This window comes from Phoxinus phoxinus (genome assembly GCF_949152265.1).
Source record: "Phoxinus phoxinus genome assembly, chromosome: 8".
Classification (NCBI taxonomy): domain Eukaryota; kingdom Metazoa; phylum Chordata; class Actinopteri; order Cypriniformes; family Leuciscidae; genus Phoxinus; species Phoxinus phoxinus.
In genome coordinates this window covers 4,206,301-4,231,022 of record NC_136883.1, presented here as the reverse complement: position 1 = coordinate 4,231,022, position 24,722 = coordinate 4,206,301, and the positions used below count along the sequence as shown (strand labels likewise).

Here is a 24,722-nt window from a genome sequence, read left to right as displayed (position 1 = left end):
TAGCCACCGACTGCTTTAAACATCACGCAAAAAGTGCTTACACAACACTGTTAAGGAAAAGGCTTGGTCCACAGCAGCTCGCAATCATTTCCTGGCTAAAAGCGACGCACAAGACGACCTAAAGCACACTTGCTGTCGCAGATCTGCACGACTTCACAGGTATCTTTTGTATTAATTTTGATAACATGATTAGAGCTGAACTAATAACAAGTGTTGAACTTTTTGTGGACAAAAGACCTTAAAATAGTATGGTAACAGAGTAATATTGCAATGTTTGTCTCTTTAAAATGAGATTGATTAAATATAGCATGACATGACTCAAATAACCACTAGACTCTGTTTGAGGATTTTTGCTTGCACATTTTCAGTTATTTCTCTCTTTCTTCTTCCACAGCTGAAATGGAGGAGGGTGACAATCTTTATGTTGACCATTCTTACTATTATGATAACGAAAGTTACCCTTGCGAGGCCACTGACAACTGCACCGAAATCGTGTTTCCCTCTGAAATGCCGATGTCCGAGATAGGCTCCCGGCACTGGTTCGCTCTGGTCTGCTACAGCATCGTGTTCCTGCTGGGCGTCCCCGGGAACGGTCTGGTGGTGTGGGTGACCGCGTTCAGAATGCCGAACTCTGTGAACGCGCAGTGGTTTTTAAATCTGGCCATCGCGGATCTGCTGTGCTGCTTGTCGTTGCCTCTCCTCATGGTCCCGCTCGCCCAGGACCAGCACTGGCCTTTTGGCGACGTGGCTTGCAAATTACTCAACGGTCTGTTCTACATGATGATGTACTGCAGCGTTCTGCTCCTGGTCGTGATCAGCTTGGACCGCTTCCTTCTGGTGACCAAGCCGGTGTGGTGCCAGAACCACAGGCATCCGAGGCAGGCCCGCAGCGTCTGCTTCGTCGTCTGGATTCTCGCTCTCCTCGGAGGTTCTCCTCAATTTGCTCTCATGGAGACTTATGAAGCGAGCAAGACTAAAATATTGTGCGTTGCCTCCTACAGAACCTTAGGTCACGCGTGGGCCGTCATCCTTACACGCAGTTTTCTGTCTTTTCTGCTGCCTTTCCTGATCATCTGCGGCAGCCATTGGAAGGTTTACCACATGACGAGCTCCGGGAGGCAAAGAGGCAGCGACAAGTCGGGCCGGATGCTGCGTGTCATCCTGGCGGTGGTGCTCAGCTTCTTCCTATGCTGGATTCCTCTACAGATCGTGGATCTTCTGCAGCTGGCGACGTACGGACAGTCAGCACGTCTTGAAGCCAACCTGCGTCTGGCCCATGTGCTGACGGTCTGTTTGGGTTACGTGAACAGCTGCCTGAACCCGCTGCTCTACGTGTGCCTCGGCCGCGGTTTCAAGGCCAATCTGATCAGCTCTCTGAGGAGTGTGCTCCACTTCGCATCCGAGGCTCCGACCAATCGAATCAGCACGACCGCGAACAGTAAGTCCACCACAGACGGCACGCTCAGAGAGAAGCCCGTATGAGACCACAAGTGCATCTATGAACCTTATAGACTTCAAATACATTTATATATTTATAACATATTTGTGTCACTATAGACATGCTACACAACAAAGATGTACAACATTAGTAGCCAATAGTAGTCTATTGTGTTAAAAATAGTACTTTTTAAATGTAAATGTACTTTACATTTTATTTTTAGTACTTTTAAAATGTATTGCACAATTATTGCGGACACCAATTCATATCCATTGAAATGTTTATATGCACTAATTTTCAATAAAATTTCAAAGGCTATTTCAGATTCTGAAAGTTCTGTTTAAAGAAGTCTGATTCACATATTCACATGTATACAATAATGCCACTGCAAGCATAATTTACATTTTTGCCTTGATGCCATAGCTATCTAAAAAAAAAAAAAAAAAAAAACTGACATACTGTGTAGCCTATATCAGAAGAGGTATTTAGTAAGTATCAGTTTGTAAGACAGAGATGTAAATATACATCTGCACATTCTAAGATGTAAAGTAATAGTACAACAAAAAAACAATATTATTTGGGTGCATTATGATTTTGGTTGATTCCTAACATTTCGTTAATCATTTATGTTAATGTTTTCTTTATTGTATGTCACTTATACTATGGCACTGATTGGTTAACTCCTGGATGGCATTTCTGTCTTGTGATTAAAGTCGGAATGAAACAAAAGTTGCGGTCGCCTTTTCTTCCCTATTGTGGCGTATATTCGAGTTAACCGGCTTCTGGAAAGGGTGGGGGTTTGCTATTGGTGGATCTCATGTGAGTGACAGGTTGCCCCGCCCTCACGCCAGCAAACACGTCGTTAGACAAGACATTAGACAAGATGGCGCTGTAAAGGGAAGGGGAAGTTATTATGAATAAAGATTAAGTGGCTCATAAATTAAATAAATATTACAGTTAATTTATTATTATTTTATTACTTAGTAATAGCCTAAATTAAAAACAAGAATATTTGATTTCTTGGTGACTCATTTAAAACTTGTAAAATGCCCTTGCATTCATCAAAACTGTATCATGTATCATGTAAAAAGCCCTTTCACTGGACACAACTGAAATGTGGTGATCTTTGTGTTAAATAAAAATGCAATTATTGAAATAATTTTTGTGTGTAAAATGTTGTGTTTACATTTTGTTTGTTTTTAGTTATGTGGTGAATGTACCGCACTGAAATAAATGTTAAAACATATCAAAGGTAGCCTACACCCATAACTATGTACGTGTTTAATAAATTAGCAGGATAAGTTGAACTTGCCAGGAGTGTTTTGTCCTTCACAGTTGTAAAATACCTGCTGTCAATGAGCTTGACTAACCAGTAGAGGTCAGTAAAGAGTGACGGTGTGAAACTGTCAGCTGACAGGGCTGTGATTTATGAAGGTATTTTTGGTGCAAATCAACTGAACGCCTGTGACAGTGGAACTTGTAGTTGTAGACAATAGCCACACATGTGTATCAGTGAATTTGTAGTCACAGAGAGAAATGTTTTAAGAGTTGCAAACTTGTAGACTTTTTTTTCTCTCCCACAAACACAACACAACAGATACACATTCTCAAATTCTTCATTGCAGGTGCACAAATCCCATTCTACAAATCACAAATTAAGAAATTTGTACGCTCACATTTTTGCTACAGTTGCTGCAGTGAATATGGTGCAAAACGCATTCACACACCCGCATCAACAAATGTGAAGTCACGGAGAAATGTTGCACATCCGCAAATCAGTGTGTGCATTCATCCAATGAGAGTTGCACACTTGTAGAATATTTTCTCACAAATGTCTTGGATATATTTCTAGCACAAACACAAGTACATAACTACAACTGCTTGAATCTGCTGTGACGAATCTCAAACACTGTTTTCGCCTTCAAGTGACAAGTTTCGCGCGCTCTCCCTTTTGCACTGAGACAAGTGGAGCAAAAGTGAGTTGTGCATCTGTAGAGGCAGTGGGCGGAGCCGACATTAATATTCATGAGTTTCCCGGGCATGGGCGTGTCAAACTGCTCATTTTAGTTTACGCTCCTCATTTCTCAGCAGGTTTAATGGATTATTTCAAAAAAAGGCGCGACCGTAAACTACAATTGTCTATCGTTTCGTAAAGTTCATAAGGTTTTTATTAGTTTGCCCGTTTTGGGCTTTCGTCAATGACTGAAGATTGCATTCACTTCGTGTAGGGCCTTTATACATAACACGTAACTCGTTGTATAAATTGTAGCTTGCGAGGCTTTAAAACTGTGTCTTTTACTAAAATGTTATCATTTGTTGAATGCAATAAATGAAATAAACCTGCATAAATGTATCTATGGACTAACATATAAATTACAAGAGGGAAACATTAAATATATGTGTGATTGTTCTTAAATTCTTGTTTATTTAAATAAGCCAAATAATTTAAGACCACACACAAGAATGAATATGTTGCTTTAATAAGTACATGAGAGAAATATTTAACATTATTTTATGGAATAGAATAAGCAACCAATATGATGTTCACAAAAATATATATATATTTACAAATATACATGGCCTACTGGCCAAATTACATTACAAAATAATGTAACAATTAAAAAATATAGGCTATATATATTTTGATTACAAAGTGTGCTTGTGCTGGTTTTGATATAATAATAGCCTACACTACTGTTCAAAAGTTTGGTATTAGTAGGGTACCAAGACTACATTTATCTGAAAATATTGTGAAATATTTTATCAACTGTTTTCTATTTTAATGTTTAAAAAAAATATATTGTGATGGCAGAGCTCATTACACCAGATTTCAGTGTCACTTGATCCTTCAGAAATCATTCTAATAATGATTTGATGCTCAAAAACATTTCTGATTATTATCAGACGAAAATGGTTGTGCTGCTTAATGAGGTGTGGAAATCACTATACAGCATCTGTTTTCAGGACTGTTTATGACTAGCAAGTTCAAAAGAACAACATTTATTTAATTATTAGATTTTTTTGTAAGATTATAAATGTCTTAGCTGTCATTTGTGATCAATTGATTGAATTCTTGCCCATTTGTATCAATGATCATCATATTCATCCAGGTACACAGACAGTGCAATAAGGTCAAAGAAAAAATATGGCAATGAGAAACATCAGTATATGGAGCAAAATGTTTATTAGACCACTGTGGTTGTGGATGTTATTTCAGTAATTTCCAGAGATGACACAGTTTTAATGCTTCATAAGGTAAGGTAACAGAAGTAATAGATCAATTAAATGGTAATTGGCTCATGTATTTGGAACATTCTATAGCCTATCGCTATAGCCTATCTAAGGTGTTCTGGAATTTTTGGTTTCACGGTAAAAGTGGAACTTTAAACCTTGTGATATTTTTTGTAAATGTATATCTTGTTAATAAAAAAATTTTTATTGCAGTGACATTCAACAGATGATAACTAAAGTTAGTTTTAAAGCATTGCATTGTTCAAAGGAAAAGCAGAACGAAATGAACGAGTTGAAGTTTTCTGTACTTTATAATAGCCTACACACGAAGTGAATGCAATCTTCAGTCATTGACGAAAGCCCAAAACGGGCAAACTAATAAAAACCTTATGAACTTTACGAAACGATAGACAATTGTAGTTTACGGTCGCGCCTTTTTTTGAAATAATCCATTAAACCTGCTGAGAAATGAGGAGCGTAAACTAAAATGAGCAGTTTGACACGCCCATGCCCGGGAAACTCATGAATATTAATGTCGGCTCCGCCCACTGCCTCTACAGATGCACAACTCACTTTTGCTCCACTTTTGTCTCAGTGCAAAAGGGAGAGCGCGCGAAACTTGTCACTTGAAGGCGAAAACAGTGTTTGAGATTCGTCACAGCAGATTCAAGCAGTGGTAGTTATGTACTTGTGTTTGTGCTAGAAATATATCCAAGACATTTGTGAGAAAATATTCTACAAGTGTGCAACTCTCATTGGATGAATGCACACACTGATTTGCGGATGTGCAACATTTCTCCGTGACTTCACATTTGTTGATGCGGGTGTGTGAATGCGTTTTGCACCATATTCACTGCAGCAACTGTAGCAAAAATGTGAGCGTACAAATTTCTTAATTTGTGATTTGTAGAATGGGATTTGTGCACCTGCAATGAAGAATTTGAGAATGTGTATCTGTTGTGTTGTGTTTGTGGGAGAGAAAAAAAAGTCTACAAGTTTGCAACTCTTAAAACATTTCTCTCTGTGACTACAAATTCACTGATACACATGTGTGGCTATTGTCTACAACTACAAGTTCCACTGTCACAGGCGTTCAGTTGATTTGCACCAAAAATACCTTCATACTGATTCCCAACCATCACAAACATTAGAGATTTGTGGCTTTAGGTCTGTGTTTTAGCTTTAAGGCCACATGTTAGTGTACTACTTTTTTTTAGTGTACTAACCCTTTTTACTTCTAGAAAACATGGAAGAAAATATATCGATGTCTCATTGCATTGTACAGATTTGTTATCCAATCAAATGCTTCTGTCCCTCCCACTCACATCACATGCAGCTGACTAAAAACAATTTCTGCTGAAACTAGGACAAAAATTACCACAAGAAAAAATTGCACATTCATACTAAACAAGGTAAAGCATATGATTATCCTGGATATTATATAATAAAATGGAAGTTAATACATCAATGCTATTTAGTGATGTGGGGGTACTTCTGGCAAAAAGGTAGGAAAATCCTGTGATTCAGAAAGCCTTTGTTAAAACATTTCAGAACCGATTTTTTGTCTGGATATGGGTTAGCAACGTTTCTAAGTGCACGACAAGGCAGCTAAATATACCAGCACTCCATGGCAACTGAGAACAATACACAATGTTGAGCAATGAACAGAATTCATATCTCTCATAACCTGTTTGTGTTGTGTATTGTATGAGATGTATTGCAATTTTGTGTGACTGTACTGTAGTATATGTATTTGACTTATTATCAAAAGTAATTTATACTGTAGAATAAAATTTTTGCATCTTGTTTAACCATGTCTTTATACATATTGAATATATGAAATAAAGATAAAGTTTTGAAACACCCATCTAGAGATGATTTTTTTTCTGGTATGCATTTGTACAACTAGGCAGGGCCATATATGACACTGAGATAATTATCAAGTAAGTCCTATGTAGCTGACGTCAAAATACTTTGAATCTATTATTTCAAATCATACCCATGGACGAGTTTGAGACGATGGCTGATAAATAAATAAAAGTTTATTAACAACATGCAATGAGCAGGAACATTTTCAAAGACTACATGGAAATCTTGAAAATACACTGCAGGCATGAGATCACAGATGCATGGTGAACTATTATGTGTAGGCAAGGCATACTTTAGTATACTCCACACTGGAGTGTATTTCCACTGGACAGCACAGGTAAAGGGAGTTTGGCTGTGTAGCAGCAAGAAAATGAAATATTCCAGTTCTCCAATGCACTAGGTGGCGCCAATAAAGAAGCTATGTGTTATCAAACTTCATAAAGTATAAATACTAATTAGTTGCTATAAATGTCGAAAAATCTGCAGTACACTACAAATGCATTTTAACAAACATGCTACAAAATATGTATCGAGTAAACTTCATTCTCATGGTTAACATACTGTGCAAACTAGACACAACTCCTGGGACATGGCAGGCAAAGTGGTACGTAGTACTGATAATGAAGCCTCCGTAACCCCAGGCACATCCAGTCATGTGTGTGTGAGATGAGCTGTGAAAATTGCCCTCTTTAAAATGCTAAGCTAATGAGAATCAATTCCAGGTGAGCGAATATCTCTCTTCATCCTGCAGTTTGCTCTCTGAGACTGTAGTAATTCCCGTTTGCTTGTTAAAATATTCCCAGGAGGACATACATTTCCATTCTGCATGGAAAATATGAATGTGACATCATTATCATCAGCAATGTAGGGTTAAAATGGCTTTAAGTCTTAATTTTGGGCTTCTGGCTTGCACTCTTCAGTTTGAGACCAGGCTCGATCCTGTTTAATTCTCTCATCTCACACGGTCTCCTGCCTCTATTTCACTGTCTTGTCAACAATCAAGAACACAATAACTTAAAATGGCTTATTGAGTGGGGGGAAAGCTGAAATATATAGCTATAACAATGAAATAAAGAGATTTAGGGGCATGCCAGAGAACTTGAAGCTGAGGAAAGTGATTTATAAACATTACAGACTCATGGTCTTTTTAAAGGGATAGTTTACCACAAAATGAAAATGACTGAATTAATGAATGCAGCCTCTTGTCATTTCAAACCTTTCTTATGTGGAATAAATATTTTGAAGATTGTTGGTGAGCAAACAGTTTTGTTGTCCATTCACTTCCATTGTGTGGACAAAATACAATATGTTCTTTTTGAGTTTGACAGAAAAATGAAAGTCATACAGGTTTTGAATATCATGAGGGTGAGTAAATGATGACAGATTTGTTCCTTTAACACATCTGATATGATCCCTTAATGGGTTTGGTGTGCTTTCTGGGTTTGCTTTGTATCTTGTGGTTGCGTCTCGTCAAATCTTTTATTAACAAGAAGAAAGATACAAGAATCCCAGAAGTGAAAATCAAGAAAACAGGATACAACAAGAAACAAAGAGGGGACGGACTTGTAAACAAATATGAATCCGGTTAAGTCTTGTGGCACGTCACAGCTTCCGAGTCCAAACGCTCTGTCGGATCTCAAAAGCATACAACAAACTGTGCTAATATACACTCACGGTATGCTGTAGTACTACTGAAAAATCTTGATGCTCACCTTATCATCTTCTGAATCGTTAAAATGTTGTTGTCTGGGACACCATGCACAGTGAGTTTTTAAAAGTTTGATTGAAGAGTGCTCATAAACGTCTGTTGAGTCGGTATTCTCACTTGAATGCTTGGACCCGGAAACAGTATTCAATATGTCACGACTTAACAAGCAGATTAAGTGAAGTTTTAAAATGAATTTAGAAGAGAAATAGGCAGAGATGTTCATAGCCAGTCTCATACAGTGGTCATTAGTTTGAGGGAGCCTGAACGAAAACGCATGATCTTCTTTTTGAGCGCATGTGAGGCTTTAATCTTGACCACCGCATTGGATGGATTCTGTGAGGAAGAGGAGGAGGAAGGGGGCAAACGTGGAGGAAGTTGTTGAGGCCAGACCAGTCCTCCGCTCTCATCTGAGTCACTGGACACTGAACTGGTCCCTGGAGAGAAAGTCTCACTCAGACTGGAGTCAGAACCATTGGGCGGCGCAGGAGCGGCCTCTGACCTCTGGTCCTGCTCCACAAACTGAACACTAGTGTGTTTGACCGGTACATGATTTCCTCTGAGTTCATGCACATCCTCTCTGAATACCCCCTCATCCTCTTCTTGACTGAGATCTGCAGTGGAGCACCAGAGTCGCTGATTGGATGGGTAAAATTCATCACTATGATGCCTGCCGATGTCCCGTCCCACGGTATGATATTTGTGCTCCGGTTGGGCGGCCCATCCTTGAGAGACGCAACTGTCCTCCGACCGAGAGCGGCAGGTCGACTTGGTTTGTCTCTCTCCTAGAGTTGTCCACCTTTCCTCTGGAACCCTTCTGGTTAGGGACCGAAGAAGAGCCCACTTTTGAGATGCAATGGGCTGGTGTTGTTCACGGGACTCTGGAGTTGACGACATAGGTACGCAGGTGTGATTGCAGCAGGTGTGAATGTGTGGATTCATGGTATCTGACATTGTGGGACGACGTTTGTTGTAAACCGGTTGATGACGAGGCGAGTCGTTGCTGCTGTCGTAAACTTCTTTAACTCCATACTGATCAATTTCTAAGGAGGATTCTTGCTCCTCGCTGCTTAGGGAAGTTGGTCCAATCTGAGCATTGGGATGGCTCATGTAATATCTATCTTGGGTCTCGCCCTCATTCACTTCCTCTGAGAGCGGTGCCCATTTCTGCCATTCCGATTGGTCAACTGAAAGTTGACGGTAACCAGGAGGGTAATTGTGCAAGTCTTGCCACCGATCGGGTTCAGAGTCGAGTCCTGCTGTAGATCTGAAGTGTCGCCGCTGCAGGAGTCTCAGGATGTACGTCTCTACACGCATAGCCTGCTGGATGTCCTCTTCGGTTGGGCCGTCATCTATCTTCACTGTAGGATCAGCCTGAGCATCAGAAGTGAGGCTCATCTCGGCTGTAAGGCTTTCATTCCCATCAGCCATCTGATCTGTAACCCACTGAGGGCTTTCTTCATCTTCGTCTTCATCTTCTATTCCCTCTGCAATACCCTCCAATAAGGGGTATGGGGCAGAAAATGAGCGGGGAAGGCTGGCATGTACTGTGGGCTCCATATGACCCTCCCAGTCCAGCATGTAGGCATCTGTCAGCATGTGAAAAAAGTAATTATTTTATGAAAAATAAAACTAGTTCTAAACATCAGGGGTTTTCAAACTTTCTGATGCCAAGGACCTCAAGTATGATGATCCCCTTCTTTACAAGGCCTATGTTTTTTTGTAGACACTTCTATACTGTGTGGGTAAAAGGTAATAATTATATTATCAAGACCACAAGGTGATTTCATTTCATTTTGTTTTAATTTCTGACCTTTCCCCCTCAATTTTCCCCAAGCACCCACCTTGCAGGGTCTATGGGCATCAATTTGAACCCCCCTAGTTTAAATCACAAAATACTCATAGGTCCACAGGGTAAATCACAGTACTGAGAGTACAAATTAATGGACTGATATAGAATAGACAAATACGTGGGTGTGATTGAAAGAAACACTCACCCACAGATCTGGGCCTGTGACAGGAGGCAGTGAGGTTTGGAGAGGAGCAGGAACGCAGTGGAGGAGACAGACTTTCACTTTGCTCATAAAACCCTGAGGGATCAAGATAAGTTTAAATAAAATTGTCAATGTTATCAGCTTTCATTCTATTATTCACAACATCTGAGTGTACATTTTTCACATGTGTAACCAATACGCCTCAATGTTAAAAATGACTTTACATTGCAACACATTTCCTGACACAAAACCAGCTCATTGCATACTGTAACTATGTGTGTGCAATACTGTATATATCTGTGACCATATCGGAAGTGGTAAATGGTTGGTGTCAGAATGGTTAGGTAATGTCAGAAGCAGAAGCTTGGATTACTATTTTTCTGTATCAGGTTACACAAGTATTTAAAGTCGACATGAAATCAAAATTGACCCTATTTACTAGTCTTGTGGTGAACAATTAATCCATGCAAGTTAATACACAGAAAAAAATTGTTTGCCGTGGTTATCTTTAATCAAAATCTGAAAAGTTACTTCCGGTCTGGAATGGCGTTCCTTTTCTGATGAAGTGGTTTGATGGCTTGGGTTGAAAAACGCTTAACCACTCCCCTCAAACCGTTAGTCTGCAATGAGCAGAGATGGAGAGGAGGAGCGCTAAAGTAAAAGCCTCTGTTCAATATTCCCTTTCACTTGGAAATACGTCACAACACTGGAGAAAAGTTGTGTGTAACTTCCGGTTCACGCGGACTTTAAGAAGTTTCAAGCTACAAACAATTCTACTGTTCTTCTTCTGAAATATGTAAACTCAAGATCAGAGCTTTAGGAACACAAAACTAAATATAGCAGCCTACATTTAACATTGTCCATCTCATCTGTTATAACACCAACTAAAACAAATATCAGGTTTTGACCAACATTTTTGTGCATCTGTACATAGTAAAATATATCCACAAGTGTGCAATTTTGCACTATCTGGATTCTGTAATAAATTATTCTTAGAGTCATGGAGTACCTGAGCTTGATGCGCTGGGACTGTCCAAATCCTCCTCTGTATTCTGCTCACACATGAGTCCTGTATCCACCCTCAACTCACTGAGCTGCTGTTGCAGTGCCAGCATCAGCAGACTGGGGGCACCCTGGAGCCGGTTCTGCAGGGTACAACAGAAAGGGCAACAGTGAGAGCAAGTCAAAATGTATGCATTTGGCAGACACTTTAATTCAAAGTGACTTACATTGCATTCAAGCTTTACCTTTGATCAGTTCATGCATTTCTTGAGAATCAAACCCATAACCTTGACATTGGGAGCGCTCATGCGTTAATGTTTGAGCTACAGGAATGCAGTAACCCAATACAAACACAATAACAGACAGATGTTGCTTTTCCACTGTGTGGTAAGACTCCGCTTGGCTCGCTTTACTTTGTTTTTAGTACCCCTTCAAAGTGGATGGGATTATTGACTGATCGTTATGGTTGCCCTGCCACCTCGTTTACCTACCACAATACAGTCATTTCTTTTTTTCAAGTTGTATGCGATGTCGTTTAAAGCAAGTTAAGTTGTGCGAACAAATGGTACTGCGGCAGCTGTTGCAAACTATTTAAATATACAGGGTTTGATGTCTCATGTCGCAAATCCAATGACGCTGGTATTGATGATTCACTCCGACCAATCAGCGATCTGCAGTGTTTACACGTCACAAAGTGTCGGTACGGCTCGCTTAGAACCTCAACCGAGGTGGTACTAAAAGAAGAACCAGGTACTAGGTACTGTACACCCCACAGTGGAAACCCCCCAAAAGTGAGCTGTACCGAGCCGTACCAAGCAGTGGAAAAGCGCCAATACAAGCACATACATATATAGCTGAGAGGACAGTTGTAGGGTGCATCAGCATATTATAGTTAATATATAGTAAAAAATGTTCCCATATTAACCTAATGCATGCCCTAGATTGCCATTACTCGCCCTCAGGCTCAATGCATAAAACACTGTTAAATCTTAAATAATTTAAAAGGTCCGTTATATTACAGTCCTTAAAACTGGTCTCTTGAATAAATGAAAATAGGAATGATGTATTGTGCATCTACATTAGAATAATCTATAATTATTTGCGTGACAGACGGATGTAAGATGGTTTGGATAGAAAGCTTCAAGCACAGGTGCTTGCATGTCACCAGTGGAGTGTGTGCACCACTGGCAGCAGTTATGTAAGCAAATGGCATATGCACCAATCCCGGAACATCAATAATTTACCCAAAGACAGGACAGATACTGTTGAGTATGCTATTTTGTAATCCTGTGGTTCTGGTTTTGTTTCAGGACCTAGTTTCATGCTCAAGACAGCTAGATCAAAACACATTGTGGTTGGCACCATGTTGCAAGTGAACCTGTGTTAAATGCAGTCTGGGTCTGGGTTTTATTTTAGTTTTGTTCATGGTTTAGTTTGTCCAGATTTTGTCCATGCATCACAGTATGTTCCACACCTGGCCTGAATCACCGCTCAGAGAGTATTTTTGGTTTCTTGTTATATTTTGCTGGCCTATGACGCAAAGGTGGTTTAACTTGGGTCATTATTTTAACCACTTTCTGTTTAGTGTTCTCTCAGTTCTCTTTCCCCCCATAATAAAGGGTATAATGATGACAACCAATGTTTGGGTGTAGAGATCCAAGACAGATGTGACTCTTCAAAAAAGATTTTTCAAAAGCTAATAAAACACATTTTTCAGTGGACTTTCAACAATTTAGGTTGAGACAGGCTGATGCACAAGGTTAAGCTATGTTTGGAATAACTTTGTTTTATATAACATGGAGGCTTGCCACAGTAATACCGGTTACACTCATATGATGGACAATCACGGTATGAAATTTTATTTTAAAGAGGAGACATGAGTATGAGTGAAACTTAATTCACATCAGTCAATTTCTTGATGTATAGAAGAGCCTTAAAGGTAGGTTAGGCAAACACTTTTTGGTTAAAACTCTTATCACATCTCTTCACATTCCGGACGTTACTTCACTAATATAGTCCATGAATGAGTAAATGAAAACGAGTGAGTGAATTCGGACACTGATTGTACTGGAAGTGCTCACAGTGAATGGGTATTTTCTAGCGCAGGGCTGGTCAACTCTGGCACTTCAGGATCCACTTTCCTGCAGCGTTCAGCTCAAACCCTGATCAAAATCACATGCATCTTTCTATTAATCCTGAAGACACTGATTAGCTTGTTCAGGTGTGTTTGATAGGGTAAGAGCTACTGTAAACTCTGCAAGAAAGCCAGAGTTGCCCACACCTGCTCTAGCAAATAGCCGTTGAGTGTACACCAGTTGTATTGAGGTGCATTATGGGACTGAATGAGTGTACTGTATGAGTGTTCAGCCAGCAGCTTTCACCCTTACTATTTTCCACCAAGGCAGTTTGAGTGCTGGTTCAGGGCCAGAGCCTAGTTTCAAATCAGTTATTTGTCTTTCGACACCCAAAGCACCAGCTCTGAACCAGGAAAAGTGGTTCGTAAGTAGCACCAATACAATGCTGGTCTAGAAGTAAGAATTGCATGCGTCAGGGGCTGGTGGTGGGTGTACCGTGACCAACAAGACGAACAGAAACTTGTGACTTGTGACAGCTAATCAAGCTAATAGCAGCTTGATTGTAATCTATGCGAATCACGGCGAGCTGCACGAATGCGTTGGATTCGCCGTGTTTGGATGCCGATGTAGGTTCGCAAAGCCACAAGCATCAATAGTAACGCAACGGCTGCCATTGTTGATGGATGACTTGTTGGAGATGCATCGGAGCTGCGCGGACCGATCGGAGCTGCGGGAGTGTTTGGAGAGCATACGACTCCTTGTGCTTTTGGATCGCTCTCGCAGTGCTTTGATGTCATGCGCCGATCTGTCTGCGAGAAGCCGATGCCTCTCGAACAAGCCTGGTGTGTTTGTGTTCGCCGCTACCACGCTAGCGTTGCTGGGTAACATGAGATGTATACAGTGACGTAAGACCTGGCTCTGTGGTGGCTATCTGGCCTGTGGAAAGGCAAACCTGTTCTAAGAAGGCTCGTCAGTCGGACCAACTCCGAACCGACAATAGCTCTGGCTCTGAACTAGCACCCGGTTCATGCTGGTGAAAAAAAGGGGTACCTGTGGCTCAAGACTGGTTGCCCACTGAAGCTAAGCAGGGTTGAGTCTGGTTAGTACCTGGACTGCTGTTGGAGGAGGTGTTAGTGAGGCCAGCAGGGGGCGCTCACCCTGTGGTCTGGGTCTGTGTGGGTCCTAACACCCCAGTATAGTGATTGCGACACTATACTGTCAAAAAGCACCGTCCATCAGAAGAGACGTTAAACCGAGGTCCTCACTCTGTGGATGTGATCATAAAAAATCCCAGGATGTCCTTCAAATGAGTGTAGAGGTGTAACCCGGCATCATGGCAAAATGTGCCCATTGGCCTCTGTCAATCATGGCCTCCTCATCGTCCTCAAATACTGGTTGGCTTCATCAATCTGTCTCCTCTAAACCAGTAAGCTGGTGTGTGCTGGGCGTTCTGGCGCAATATGGCTGCCGTCGCATCATCCAGTTGATGCTGCACATTGGTGGTGGTTGAGGGAGATTCCCGTCTTCCATGTAAAGCGCTTTGAGTACCCAGAAAAGCGCTATATAAATCTACCAAATTATTACTCAATGTTGTTGACACCACAACAAATGGCCGTCGAGTCAAATAGTATAATGGTATTGGGGAGCGATTTAGGACACAACATGCTAATGTCTCAGACACATTCGTCCTTAATCTTTGGTTCAACTAATCCTTTAATTGTGTAAATTAATCATTTAATTTCACTTTATTTTATCAGTTTAATATGAATTTTTAGTAATACCAGTATAATCGGTACTGTGGAAATGATGATATCATGGCAAGTCTTTTGCCTTTTAATGTTTTATTCTCTACATTATCCAATTTTTCATCTATTAGTAGGCCCATTAGGGAATCTAAACACTGGAGAACGCAGAGCGTTTGATGGCTGAGACTGCGTTAGATCCATTTTAAGGGTTTGGAAAGATAGTCAGTTTGAAATCAAGTGGAAATACAGCAAATTGGATTTCAAAAAGCACAACCAGATCTGCCTCTCTGAAATTCTCATTGGACAATTCATATAACTGCATCAGAGATAAGTTAACATTTTCTGAACTTTCTTCTATGTTCTTGCAACACACCGTTTCCATTGAGATCAGCAGGTTTGCATCACCGCTTGAATTCACCTGGCCATTCCTCATGACAAAAATAAGACTTAAAAGAAATGTGTTCTTAGAATTGAATCACTCATAAAACCATGGCAACATGGTGTAGCGGCTGAGGTCAAAGCTCAAGCGCATGAGAGAAAATGACAAGTATAGAAAGGAAAAACAGAGGACAAAGACAGAGAGAGAGAGGACCAGAAATCCATTCAATACGATTTTAGGTCTACCAGATGTGAACAAAGACCATAAGCACCCCCCCCCCACACACACACACACACACACACACCCCACACACACTCAAAACATGATCCAGTTTAGATGATTTCAGAGCTAATATCATCTATTCTCTCTGAAGTCGGACTCAACCTCGTCTTGTGTTCCCTTGGAGATCTTTGATTCTGCTTCATGATTAACTGTCGTGCGACGGATCAGCTGGTTTGGTGTCTCACCCTCAAAGGCCTCGCGCACAAAAGCATGCAGAAGGCAGCAGTCTATTTGATTATCACAGAAACAGACAGGACCTGAGGGAGATCAGGCTGCATGTGTACTCTCATTATCCGGATGCCGTGAGCGCCTTGCCTTTAATGTGCCAAAATGGGACACACAACCAGCATCTACTTCTATACACACACACACACACCACCCTGCCCCCATTATATCAGCATACACACAGACATCAACATAACAGTCGTGAAGTCCAAAATACATCACTAAACTGCACTAATCCACACATCCACAGCAACTACAGCGGGAAAACTTTGGCCTTGAGGGTTGATGTAGTGTGTTTGAACAGACGTTGTATGTACTGGACAAACTAGCTACTGTAATGCAAACACTGCTGGGTTCTCAACTACAAAGCTGAACTACAAATTAACTGGTTTATTTGTAAACTTTGTTTGTGAACTGGTTTAAAGCGCAGAGATTAACATGAAAAACTGGAATGAGTTATAAAGATTTCTCACAGTCACATTACTAATTATATAATTAAAGGGTGCATGTGTAATTACATGTTACCCACAGGGCTGTGAGTGTGTGTGTGTGTGTGTGTGTGTGTGTGTGTGTGTGTGTGTGTGTGTGTGTGTGTGTGTGTGTGTGTGTGTGTGTGTGTGTGTGTGTGTGTGTGTGTGTGTGTGTGTGCACTCCATCCTCGCTGTAGTTGCCTGACGACTAGGAGATCAAATTGGATTAATTCTATAATTGGTTAATTAACAGCTGAATTTTTAATCAGTCAGGAAAACAAAACAGATAGATAGATAGATAGATAGATAGATAGATAGATAGATAGATAGATAGATAGATAGATAGATAGATAGATAGATAGACTCTTGCTGACTGAACTGAAGGATGTTTCCGGTGGTCGCTGAAGCGAAGCGCGTGGCCGCTGACAGCTCATTTGGGTGATGCGTCTCGAGCGCACGCGCCCGTCCCGCGAGAGTCTGACTTATTAATATTCCGCTCCATGCGCCTTTTGTCTGATCCATCTATGGGGGAGAAACTCTGGGGAAAAGAGAGACCACAGCTTATTTGATTTCTCTCACCGCCTTTTCACCGGCCTTTTATTGAAAGCTGAGTTAGAGTGAGGTCCGAATCCCTGCAGGCAGACATACTGATGGACAGGTAATGAAAGGACAGGGGGGACTATGCGCTCGATTAGTTTATGAATATCACTTTGATAAACACTGCTTCCTAAGACACTTACGCAGACGAAATACGGAGTTTAAAAAAATATCATTAAAATATAAATATTAGCCCAACTTGTTTCATCAACGAAATTTAAGACTTTAGACCACAACACAAACAGTTAATATAATATATATTTAAAACAATAAATTCATAGCTTAATATTTCTAGGAGTAGGAATTGATAAATCCATACGAAACGAACAATGGATAGTTAAAGGACTACACGCCCCGCCCTCTTTCCATTTGCACATCAATCACAGCTGTCAAAAACATTCACGTGCTGTGAAAAGAAATTGTTTTTATTTATACAGTACAGCTGCTGCTAAATGGTATGATAGTGGCATATTAGTGTTATAAAACCCATATATCGACACACGGCAGGTTTCACGTGCCAATTACGTAACACCACAAAGTAGCCTTTTAAAACGGAACCTCTTTTCTACACTCACACACACTTATAAAGGCCCTTTATTGGTAGGGTATACTATGGTTTCATGAACAACCTTTAACATCCATGGATCCCTTTCATTCCACAAAAAGGTTATTTATAGTGACAAATGGTTCTTGAAATATTATTTAGGCTACACTAAAGAAAAACATGATTCTTTTAAGAGCGAAAATGTTCCTTGGTGGACCAAAAATGCAAAAAATAAAACAAATAAATATATATAATTTTTAAAAGTGCACTTGGCTAGAATAATAATGGCAAGACTGTCTGGCACTACATCAACATCACTCGTCTTTTTGAAAAACTTTTCCCAGTACTTTGGGAATATCCACATCTCCATAAAGCGATAGTGACCCGCTGGAGGGAATTCCGCGAGTCTGGTTTTCATCACCTACCAGCTGTAGTCTTAAAGTGAGCTGCTCCTGTTCTCTGCTGCTGCGAGCCGGACCCACATCACCCCAGACCGGGCATCCCGGCAGCGAGTCCCCGAGCGACAGGGCTCCGAGAACCAGGCTCTCCTGCCGCTGCTTCAGGATCTCCAGCTCACACAGCCACGCGAAACTGGCCTCCAGACGCTGTTTAATCCTCCTGTGCTCTTCCATCATCTTCAGAGGAACCCCGAGGTCCATCAGGATTCTCCTCACCCTTCCCAGCAGAACAAAAGCAATCAATCTTTCAATATGATCTGCGTCAGCCTGCTTCTGCTACAACTCTGCACGTTTATCACGTTACAAAGAGACACATATCCATTTGGTGTGAGTGTTTTACACTAACACGAGCCTCATATTCCTGCGGTCGGACAATATTTGGGCATATCACTTTTGAATCTTTTCCCCTCACATTGCTGTACATTGAGGTGTTCCCTGCTCATTAGAATATTCCGCCCTTTCCGCTGTGATTGGTTGTAAGATCTCTGACGCCGCCCTCCTGAGGATCTCCCACACTCTAATTGGTCAATCCCCGGCAGAGTCATTTGCATGCAGACCATGGCGGTCTTCGTGAGCTCAAGCATAGACGGGATGAATGGATGAATGAATGAATGGACGCCGAGAATATTAATTTGTCTGGTGCGTGTGACAGGTCAGACGACAGGAAAATTCATGCGTGGATGACTTAATAAGGATAATTAATGAATACTTGGTTAAGTATGGGATATTGTCATTTGCAGGGAACTGGAGCAAGCCGTCATTCATTTCGACCTGGATAGACATTGACTTCGATAGGCTATGAATGTTTATTTTTTTTGGAAATATATATATTATTCAAAAAAGTAAACATTCGTTATATTTAACTAAGTATATTTTATATATATGCATAAATATATGCTATATTTAAAAATATGTAGGCATTAACAAAAATCTAGTAGGCTAATGCGTCTGGCTATTACGTAACGAAATGATTGGGTTATGTCTCCATCGCGTGGCTAGACATGATAATGTACACTCTCTATTGTGTGGAAAATAGTAAGATTCGATTTTAATGAGGTGTGCTTTGACTCAGCTCCAGGCACACTTCCAAAAGCATGATGCAATTTTGTCAGTGTGTGATATTAGCATACTTGTAACACAGTGCATTTAAGAAAACAAGTACAATTTAGTAGCTAGTACAATTTCTGTGGGGCATCTAAAGCGAAGCATTCTAGAACCTTCAAGGGGAAAAGAGGCACTCAGAATAAAACTCGTAAGGTATTTTCCCAGTGTTGTTTTATTATTATTATTTGCACTCCGTCTACTTCACATAGATCAGAGAGCCACTGAATCAGAGCTTCTATTAGACAAAAGTTGTTGGAAGAATGGAAAACTGTGCACAGCACAGTTCTGCTTCCTATATCAGTGAACACTGCGCATATTGTCATATACATACAGTGCATATGGAAACATGTACAAACCAGCCTGGTCTAGAGATAAAAATAGTTCTAAAAAGAAAAGAAAAGAAAAAATACAGCAAGTCATTGCTACAGCAGTTTAAGTTATGGGATGCCATAGATGGACATCTCCAGAAATCAATCCGAACACTTTCAAGAAAATAAAACAGTTGATTTGTGAGACAGTTTGTTGCTCAGTTGTTGTCATTCAAGGAACTACAGCAACGGTACAGTGGAAATGACATCAGTGGAACGGGTCTAGAGTCTTAATGCACCGAGTGTGATATGAAAATTCAAAATATAATTTAGAACAATCTTTCTTTAGCCTGAATACTTCATCACAAATGCTCAATATAATTTCAGTCTCTAATAGCGACAACATTTTTCAGTTGCAAAATGCAAACTCAAATCTTTGGTCAGATACATCATGAGAAGTCGCTGCATACGAGCAAGAAGATCAGGCTGAAAGTTAATCATCGTTTTTTTGCTCTGGTGGAGTCAGTAATGTTTACTCGTGGAGTTTTTAACAGAAGGTGGTTCACACAGAAACAACAACTTTGATTTCACATAGGCATTCACACACACTTGCACACATACAGTACAGTGAACATGATTGTGACAGTCATTCATTTGATTTTCACTCAGATCCAAAATAGCAAACCACGAGCAAACAAATGATTCATCTTTTCTCTAAACACGCATAGTAAAAAAAAGAGAAATCAGAATACACACCCAACAACCAATACAGATGCACTCTAATGCCAAAATAAAAGCTCTTGAGATTTATAACTGAGAGAAGATTTGAACAGTGAATAAACCAGAAGGAGAAACTGTCCAAACGCACGCTCTGGAATAAGATGCCGCTTCAAACACTGCACAGAGCAACACTAAAGAGCAAACTCATCAGATCCCACAGCGCTGATTCAAAGGACATTACTGCTAATGCTTTTCTGGGAAAACAAAACCAGATCTTACATTCATTCATCAATACAATACCATGTGGTTTGTAGCTGAAATATTATCATATGTCCCGCCAGCAATGTGCCAGCAAACATATATTTACTGTATATCAGGCTTTCTGCCCCACAACGGCTTGACGTAAAGTGCCACATCTCTTCATGTCGTCTCACATGAGAATTTAAATTTTTGTCTGCATAAAAAGGGAATTGTTGCATTTCATATCGTATATAAATAAATTCTACCATCTATAAATACTATATTTGGTTTAGGCTAGAGCACTTGTGCTCTATAAAAATATCATAACTACCTCCCATAACTTTTCTTTTATTTGACTGATTTAAAGGAACACGCCGACTTTTTGGGATTTTATCTTATTCACCGTATCCCCCAGAGTTAGATAAGTCCATACATACCCTTTTCATCTCAGTGCGTGCCGTAACTCTGTCTGACGCACCCACCGCTAGCCTAGCTTAGCACAAAGACTGGAGGTCAATGGCTCCAGCTAGCATACTCCCTGCTCCCTTATTTGTACACACGGTGACTATACAAATCACAACATGTAAATAGGAAAATGTTGGCGTTATGATGTCACTTATTGGGATCAGTATGCTAGCTGGAGCCATTTACCTCCAGTCTTTGTGCGAAGCTAGGCTAGCGGTGGGTGCGTCAGATAGAGTTACGGTACGCACGGAGATGAGAAGGGTATGTACGGACTTATCTAACTCTGGGGGATACGGGGAATTAGATAAAGTCCCAAAAAGTCGGCGCGCTCCTTTAAAATGACATAATAACTATGGGCTACGGCGGGCTAAATTAAAAACTGAATGAACGGTGAGTCTAGTGTGGTTTCCCGCAGTGCTTCCTGGTCCAGACTCTCACCTCAGACCACATCAGAGACAGGACTACAGCGGGGAAAGCGTGTGAGTGATATATGGTCGGTTTCTGGCTTTCTGAAGCCAGGCGGGTGTGTAAACAGACGCCCAGTGGATTGAGATGCTGGGCAAGAACAAGGCAGTTTGGCTTCATGTGCCGGGAGGAAGACACAAGACGTGCTAAGTGGAATGATTTCAAACGTCACACAAACACACTTACATTCACCAAAATAGACACCGATCGAATCACGATACACGTCTCAAACGTGCTTGTGCGTGTTGCTGAAGAAAACGCAGTTTAATAATTATAAACGCTTTCCGTCTAGAGCTTTGATAAGTGTCCTATGTACATAAATGAACAATAAATATCTGCAATGACCTCTACGTATATTGAAATATATATTAAATCTTGAATAAAGTATATATTTCAAACATATTCATATATTTTTTTCCTACATCTTCAAATAAATCAGGAGATATCACAGTTTAGTAATCAAAAACTAACAACGTTTTATCCATCTTCCCGTCTGCGGTGTCCCTTTTCACAGTCTTTCTCTGGTGCAAATACACATTAGCATAATGGTTAACGCTTCACAGAAATGGAAGGTCTCCGTTTTTAGCGCAAATGGCCCTTTTTGAAGAAACTAAGCAGTGAATGAAACCGTCCAGCACAGGATTATCAGGGAAACCAGCCCTGATATTATAGTACGAGCGAACTAGATTTCATCTCGTTCATCACAAATGGAAAAGGGACAGGGCAGCTGTGGCGTTACTGGTCAAAATCAAGCTAAAAAGACACTTTTCCTCATTCTTTGTACCAATGAACCAATAAAAACACTTCAAAAGAAAGGAGGGCTAAAAATAAAAAGCATGCTCTTCATTTTCCTGACACCCTTCCTCATGTCCGTTCCCGTTCCTCTGACAGGAGTGTACAGTAACATCCCCAGAAAGAGAACCTGAAAGAAAGCTGGAACAGTGATGGGCCCACTCGGACCGTAACCGTCCCACAATTCCACGGGACAGATACGGCCCCACTTCCCGTGGGTTGACTTGGATCCACTTGGATCGTCCGATGACGGCATCTGGTCCATCTCTTCTTCTTCTGGTCTCTATCAAGTGTCTCTTTTGTTTGGTATGCATAGTCAAACACGCACAGATGGGCCCTTTGTTTTTTGCCTTTCGTTCTTATACGTGGCTCTACATTGCACAGCGCTCCCTGGTGGCCTGGAGGGTGACCGTCAGTAATATCGACTCCTCTTCTCGTCCGAGTCCGAGTTGTAATCTCGCAGTCCCACACCTTTCTGTAGGTTCAGTAAGGAATCCTTCATCTGTGTGGAGACACATATGCATACTATTATAATAATCACGTTCAATAAAATCACTTCAGCGTGCGTGCAGACATCTTACCTGATCCAATAACAGTACTGACGATTTGATGATCTCTCTCCATTTCTGCAGCTCAGTATCATGGTACCTCTGCTGGGACTCCAGGAGCTGTGCCCATTCCATCTGTGTCTGCGGCAGTTTGCTGCTAAAACACAAGGTACACACACACATGGTAACAAAAACACCACAACTCAGTGATCTTCATGGGTCTGTTGAGTGAGTTTAAAGTTAAAATGTTTTAATTAGCCAATGATTCACTCAGAATGAAGCCACCCTAGGTGTATATGACTTTCTTCTTTCAGACAAATACAATCGGAGTTATATAAAAAAATGTCTTCTGAAGTGAAGCGATTGCTTTCGTGTAAGAAAAATATCCATATTTAAAACTTCATTGACTAAAATGAAGCATATGAAATGAAGCCGAACGCAAGTCGACTTACGCCAAAAGAGTAACACTTGAACTTGACGCACAACAATAATAAATTATTCTTGAACAGCAAATGAACATTAGAATGATTTCTGAAGGATCATGTGACAAAATAAAGTAAAATTCAGCTTTGCATCAATCAGGAATAAACTACATTTGAAAATATATTAAAATAGAAAACAGTTAGTTTAAATTGTATTAATATTTGACAGTATTACTGTATTTTTATTCAATAATTTCATAATCACAAGACACTTTCAAAAACACTAAAAACAATCACTGACTATAAACTTTTGAAATGTAGTGTGGAAAATTGCTAATTGAAAAAAAGTGACTTTGCTTTACCCTGATGGAGCTTTGCAGCAGCAGCAGTTTTGGGGTGTGTGTGTGTGTGTGTGTTGTACCTCTCATGTATGTGTAAGCCCTGCCAGCTGGTGAGGCTCTGTGCAGAATACTCCAGCATCCAGAGTTTATAGAACAGCATCACATTCAGAAACACCAGTAGCACCAGACTGCAGAGAGACAACAAACACCTGAGCACACCTTCAAGAAGACCGACCGTGGACACATTCAGTGAAGAAAACACAGATCTTGTGACGGTAGAGTGAACCATACAAGAACATTACAAGTCAAACGTGAGATATTCCTACTATTGTCCACATAAACAAAATTGTAATGTTGTTAAATTTGAACCAATTCTATGTTCTTAGTTGCGTTGAATGGAGCGCAGCATAAAACTGATAGAGGGGAACCAAGAGAATGGACAAGAATGACAGTATGTGATTTTTTTTAATAGAATTGTATAAATATTTGACATCAGTAAGGGAATGTACCTTATACAGATCCTAAGGCCAACCACAAGAGGCAAAACCACAAAAAAAAGAAAAGAAAAAAGTTTCACCAAGTCAGATTTATAAAAACAAACATAAAAATGAATAAACTCATGTCAGTACTAGTATAAGCAAAATGAGTACCACTTACACAAAGCTGATGATGAGTAATGGTTTAGAGAGGTTGCTGAGAATCCCGGCCCCTGGCGTGTGCTCAGGAATGTGTCTTGTCTGAGTGGAACCTGTGGGCGGAGCACATGCAAATGGCATATACATTTAAACCTAAAATATGTAGTTTGTGAATATTTGGATGTGCATGAGCTCACCTGCCACGTGTTTGATGCGGTGGATGACCTCCTCGTCTGTCGGTGTGGTAACAGGGCTGAGAGTCTCATCTAGATGGGCTGTGCGGAGGTGAGCGAGACCCCTTTTCCTCCGCCTCAGGGTGGAGTTCTTCACTGCTTTAGGAGACAGTCTGTGGCTTTCCATTACAGCGTCCTCCATCTTTGCTAACTCCAGCTCTGACAAATCAACAACACTTTATTTACTGGTACTGATTTATTTTGGTATTAATTATTTATTTTTTGTCGTGACAAACCACCACTAAAAAGTGGGACTTGATATTGTTGTGGGCGGAGCTAAATGTTGCTGTGGGTGGGACTCAACTTTTGTTGTGGGTGGGGCTAAATGTTGCTGTGGGTGGGACTCAACTTTTGTTGTGGGTGGGGGTAAATGTTGCTGTGGGTGGAGCTAACTGTTGCTGTGGGTGGAGCTAACTGTTGCTGTGTGTGGAGCTA

General features: G+C 40.6%; 3 protein-coding genes across 9 annotated transcripts in view; 1 reads left to right on the top strand and 2 right to left on the bottom strand.

Moving 5' to 3' along the window:
• Positions 1-399: 399 nt before the first annotated feature.
• On the top strand, positions 400-1,482 carry c5ar1 (complement C5a receptor 1; the record flags this gene model as incomplete). Its single annotated transcript, XM_079620563.1, has 1 exon — positions 400-1,482. The coding sequence occupies one exon, from the start codon at positions 400-402 to the stop codon at positions 1,480-1,482; it is 1,083 nt and encodes a 360-aa protein (XP_079476689.1).
• Positions 1,483-6,691: 5,209 nt separating this feature from the next.
• dact3b (dishevelled-binding antagonist of beta-catenin 3b) lies at positions 6,692-18,460 on the bottom strand. The gene is made up of 4 exons (XM_079620558.1): positions 17,982-18,460; positions 11,247-11,382; positions 10,241-10,333; positions 6,692-9,832 (listed from the first exon to the last, which is right to left on the bottom strand). Exons 1-4 carry the CDS (start codon positions 18,213-18,215, stop codon positions 8,478-8,480), a joined length of 1,818 nt encoding a protein of 605 aa, XP_079476684.1. The 5' UTR covers positions 18,216-18,460; the 3' UTR covers positions 6,692-8,477.
• An 818-nt stretch (positions 18,461-19,278) lies between these two features.
• gramd1bb (GRAM domain containing 1Bb) overlaps positions 19,279-24,722 on the bottom strand; it is a 105,053-nt gene continuing 99,609 nt past the window's right edge. For 6 of the 7 annotated variants that reach the window (XM_079620556.1, XM_079620551.1, XM_079620552.1 and 3 more), the window contains 5 exons: positions 24,252-24,446; positions 24,077-24,167; positions 23,500-23,607; positions 22,690-22,813; positions 19,279-22,610 (listed from right to left, as the gene is read on the bottom strand). In XM_079620556.1, the coding sequence (XP_079476682.1) occupies positions 22,521-22,610; positions 22,690-22,813; positions 23,500-23,607; positions 24,077-24,167; positions 24,252-24,446 (608 nt within the window). In that variant the 3' untranslated portion in view covers positions 19,279-22,520. The remainder of the gene's footprint in view (positions 22,611-22,689; positions 22,814-23,499; positions 23,608-24,076; positions 24,168-24,251; positions 24,447-24,722) is intronic. The other variant, XM_079620557.1, reaches the window with a different exon arrangement.